This window comes from Gavialis gangeticus, unplaced genomic scaffold (genome assembly GCF_001723915.1).
Source record: "Gavialis gangeticus isolate Ggan-Ray unplaced genomic scaffold, GavGan_comp1, whole genome shotgun sequence".
Classification (NCBI taxonomy): Eukaryota; Metazoa; Chordata; order Crocodylia; family Gavialidae; genus Gavialis; species Gavialis gangeticus.
In genome coordinates this window covers 34,634,913-34,639,494 of record NW_017728993.1, presented here as the reverse complement: position 1 = coordinate 34,639,494, position 4,582 = coordinate 34,634,913, and the positions used below count along the sequence as shown (strand labels likewise).

At 42.6% G+C, this 4,582-nt stretch overlaps 1 protein-coding gene across 4 annotated transcripts in view; it reads right to left on the bottom strand.

Moving 5' to 3' along the window:
* The window catches only part of PRKACB (protein kinase cAMP-activated catalytic subunit beta), an 80,799-nt gene that overhangs the window by 49,191 nt on the left and 27,026 nt on the right, over positions 1–4,582 (bottom strand). The window contains exon 2 of one of the 4 annotated variants that reach the window (XM_019501518.1): positions 1,467–1,475. The exons of the other annotated variants lie outside the window; for them this stretch is intronic. Coding sequence (XP_019357063.1) covers positions 1,467–1,475 — 9 coding nt within the window. The remainder of the gene's footprint in view (positions 1–1,466; positions 1,476–4,582) is intronic. 4 annotated transcript variants of the gene reach the window in all.

Below are 4,582 nucleotides of genomic sequence, written 5' to 3'. Positions count from 1 at the left end.
TTTTTTTTTTTTTTTTTTTTTTTTTTAGAGTTTTTATAAACTAAATTTGAATCATACCCAAGAATTAAGATATATTTTAAAGTTAAGGACAAGAGAAAAAAAATTGCATTACTTTCAAGGATAGGTAGAAGATCCTTGCTAAAAGAGATACAGCTGAGAACAGTGTTTTGTACCTGCTTGTTGTAGGAGCAGAATCAAAGCATTGAAGGAATTTTGTTCATTTTATTTTTCTCAGTGTACCAAGGACCACCATTCTTTCACTAATATTTTTGGTCTTGTCAAATTTCCCTGCAGGTAACTGACAGATTGTTTAGAAACATATTCTAAAATTCCTGTATTTTTAAATTCCACAGAGAACTTAGACAACAAGTGCAGCAGGACATTTTACATGTAATCTTTCCTATCTATTGTTCTCATTATAGGATAAAACATGCTGAATATTAAGAAACAGCAATTGAGTTGGAGATGCTCACATTGCTTGAAGCATGAAAAAAATTGTCCTTCAACATAAAACCCTGTTTTATCTTAACTTACTCTGTCCCCTCCTCTGTCTTGAGACTTTTTCTCAATGGTGCTTCCCATCTAAACAATACATTTTCTGGATGAACTTAGCTTTAAATCATTATATTCAACACATTTCTCATTTGATGATGTGTGAATTATACTTGGTTGCAATTTTTAAAAAACAAAAACAGATCCAGGGCAAAAATTCCAAAAGCACTTATGTGAGGTAGGAGCCCAAGGCCCCTGGCAGACATTACATTTGTTGCACATTATATGCAAGTATTGTACAACAAATCATAACATACAAGACATTAAACCAGTTTACCCCTGGATAAAAATGCAGATCAGTTGCTCACTGAACAGGAACGTCTTTGTGGGACAGCACAGAACTATCCCACAATAATGTTAACATGGGGCCACCTGGCATGTTATAATTTGTTGTGTAATTCTCGCATATGTTGGGCAGCAAAAGTAATGTCTGCCAAGAGCTTAAGTCTCGTTTTCAGAAATTACTGAAGGAGCATAAGCCCTAATGACTGTCAGTATTAAAGACATAGGCATTTCTATACCCAAATCATTTTTGACAGTGGGATGTAGGCACGTAAGCTGCTTGGATCCTTTTGAAAATTCTGTCTCTAAGTATCAATATTTGCTCCAACAGTACCACTGGGTATGTTTTCTGGGTACTGTTTTTGGCGCACACAAGCTAAGTTCGTGTTAATTGGTTGGTATGGGCCACTGTAATCAGGAACATACTATGCAACATCATTTTTCACAGCTTGACACTCCAAAATGACCAGGCAATGGGGCAGATCTAATCAAATGACAACTTTCAAGTTTTCCTCAAGTGCACATTTTTTAGCCATTTTCAATGTTATGATTCAACTTGTTTGGACTTTTGATCTTCAAATGTTTTGTAACATGGTCTGTGACTCTGGGCTCTGTTGAAAGAATGAGCATACCAAAGGTCTCTATAGGTTCACCAAGGGTTTGCAGGAACATTCACCCACACAGATGAGATGATGAAGAGAGGAAAGAAAGAGAGAAAAAAGTTTTATGTATTTCCACAACAAACACATAGAAAACACAAGTACATTCCAACTCTTCCCCCCACAGGAATGGCTTCGGTAATGAACCGCCCTTCCCCACATAGGATGGATCATGCTATATATAACATAATGTTTAAGGGAAACAAACACTTACACAAACAAAAAACCCTCCCCTAACAACCAACCAACCAACTAACCAACTGAAACCTCCACACAGCTCTAAATAGTCTTATACAGAATGAAAATGGTTGTATGTAGAAATTCAAATTCAAGGACCATGTCATCACAAAAATCAGGAGAGAATTTAAAATTTCAGAATAGATTGAGTCATTCAATTAAGTTAGTCTGCCTGAAATCACTCGCATAAAAAGAATTACCAACAGAAAAGATTTAGATTCACTGCATTATATGGTATCCCATCTATTGGTTTGGTTAATCTTCTCCTACTTTACCTTCTTCTGAAAAAAATGTTTGAGGTGTACAACTGTGTAGGATATCATGGAAAAAGAAGATACCATATTAACTTGAATAGAAGATGAGGTTTCCACCCCCACCCCAATCAGTATGGGGGGAAAAAAACCCTCCTTGTTTTATAACTGAAAGGAAACCACTTTAAATACACTGCATACCACTAAACTGCTGCCAAAAGCAGCATGTGCTCAGTAATGGAAACCATGGGCAAACAAAGATGGGAACCTACCACATGACCAGGTTAGTACCAACCAGCTGAATAAAATATATTGTAGTGCTTGGTCTCCCTCAGCACAGACTCTTTTTCCAAGTCATGATGAGCCATTTTACTTCACACATTTCAACTTCCTCCTCACTCCCACAGCTAAACTGTGCCTTTCTTTCCCATTTTCAATAATTCCTGTTCACCAGCCTTAAATGTCTGGCAAACAAATGAAGTCCTAAATAGTTCACCCAGAATCCCTCTGTCAGCCCCTATCGCAGCCTGTTGCATTTGATTAGTGTGGCCCCATTCTCCATGTGCTGGAGCTGAACCAGGTTGCCCTGCATCTCATCTGCATATAATTTTTTGGAGGATTCCAGGACTTGTGACAACACCAGGTTCAAGTCATGAGTGGGGTGCTAATCAGCACATGGATACTTTGCAGGGGTGGGGGGAGCAGGGGCGTATCTGTACATACACATACTGAGCAGTGCTAACCTATGGGATCACGGTGGCATTAAACATTATTGACTCGGCCAGGGCCCAGACCAATGAACTGTATGGTAAATCATAACCTTTCTGGCTTTGGACTACTATCATACATAGCTTGAATTCTATATAGGAAGGTAAAAAAGTGCTGCTTAAAAGTATGCTTGTAGAGTACCTGTGCTGAAACTTGTGTCAGCTTCAACAAGAAAGATAAAATGAATCACTTTATCCTTCACTGTTTTCAAATTTGCCCCTCACTTCCATGTGCTTAGGAAAGCTGGGTCTGACAATAAAGGCAGGGGAAAGAAATTGGGGGGCAGATGGCAAGAGCCCTGAGCCCTGCAGATTTATTTTCCCTGCTGTAGCAGTGAGACAGGGACATAATCAAGGCAAACTTCCAATAAGTAGATTCCAAGCCTGGAAAATTATAACAGATGTATACATTTTCCATATACAGAATCTAAGTATTGGGTGGTCATCTTGTAATCAGGTTCATCTTATAACTGAGTAAATACAGTCATATTTCTAAAATAATTCATAAGAAAAAGATCAGTCCTATTATTTAAAAACAGAATGTCAGAATGTCTGAATTGCATGAGCTACAATAAACAGAAGTGGTGTATTTAACTGATCTGGAGCTGGTCTGTGATAACTTATAAATATTGTGCGTTCCTTACTTCATTGCAGGGTTGTTTGTTATATGCATATATTGAGTTAAAATCAACAGCTAGATAGTCAAAAAGTGCCCTCAGGAAGTGGAATATTCTGAACCTGGAGCAGGTATCAGGACACCAGACATTCACTGATTCTGCAGAGGCTTGGAGTGGAGAAGGCTGAAACGGGTGGAGGAAAAGGTACAGTTAGTGAAACAAAATCTGCAGTTAGTGGCTAAGTTGGTTGCTGACTGGGGCTAGGGACAGAAGTTACACAAACTGGTTTAAATGATTGGAAACTGGTTTAAACCTGTAACAAAACTTAAATTCAATACACATAAACCAGTTTCAAAATGGCCAAACCTGGCTTAAGATAAACCTGGTTGAATGTAATATCAGACTTGACTGATTTGGGTCAAACTGGTTTATGCAACTTCTGTCCCAGACACCTTCCTGGTTTAAGTTCAGGTAGAGTCCCCCAGCATCCCAGCATGCTTTTCAGCCCTGGGTTGGGCTGTGCTGTCTGTTGCAGAGCACAGCTGGCCCAGCCCCTTTGCTCCCTAGCCAGAGTAGAGGCAGGGGTGTGGCTGGACGCAGGCCTGACATGACCCCCTAAGGCAAAGGGAGCAGGGAGGGGGTTTATTCTCCCCCTCCACCCGCTCTCTCACCAGGGGACTGCAGCCAGGGTCTGCCTGGCTGGGGTGGAGCAAGCCCCATCAGCCATTCCCCTGCTCCCTACTCCTGAGGCGGGGGTGGGAGCTTGGCCAGAGCTGGCCGGCATGGCCCCACTATCTGCCTGCCTCACTTGCAACGGGGCTGTGAGGCTGAGCCAGGCCAGCCTGTGGGTGGTGCTGAGGGTGGACATGGAGGGGCCTGCGGGGCCTGGGCTCTTCCCATTCCCAGACATCTATGGCTCAGGCTGGGACCATGGGGGCTGCACAGCCAGATTGTTCCCAGCTCCCTATGCCCAGGCCAGGAAGGGGCTGTCATGGAGCTGCAGCCAGCTGGGAAGGGTCCTTCCCAGAGGCTTCAGCTCTGCCAGCCCTGCCCGGCAACTGCCTGCTGCAGCTGCCACCAGTGGCACCCCCCATCCTGTGGAGCACCCAGCAACTGCAGTCTCATCACAAGTTGTGGGCTGCCTGCAGCCAGGCAGGCCGTTTTGCCTCCCTTGCCTCCAGCTGCCGCTGCCGTGCCACTTTGGGTGGGAGGGTGGG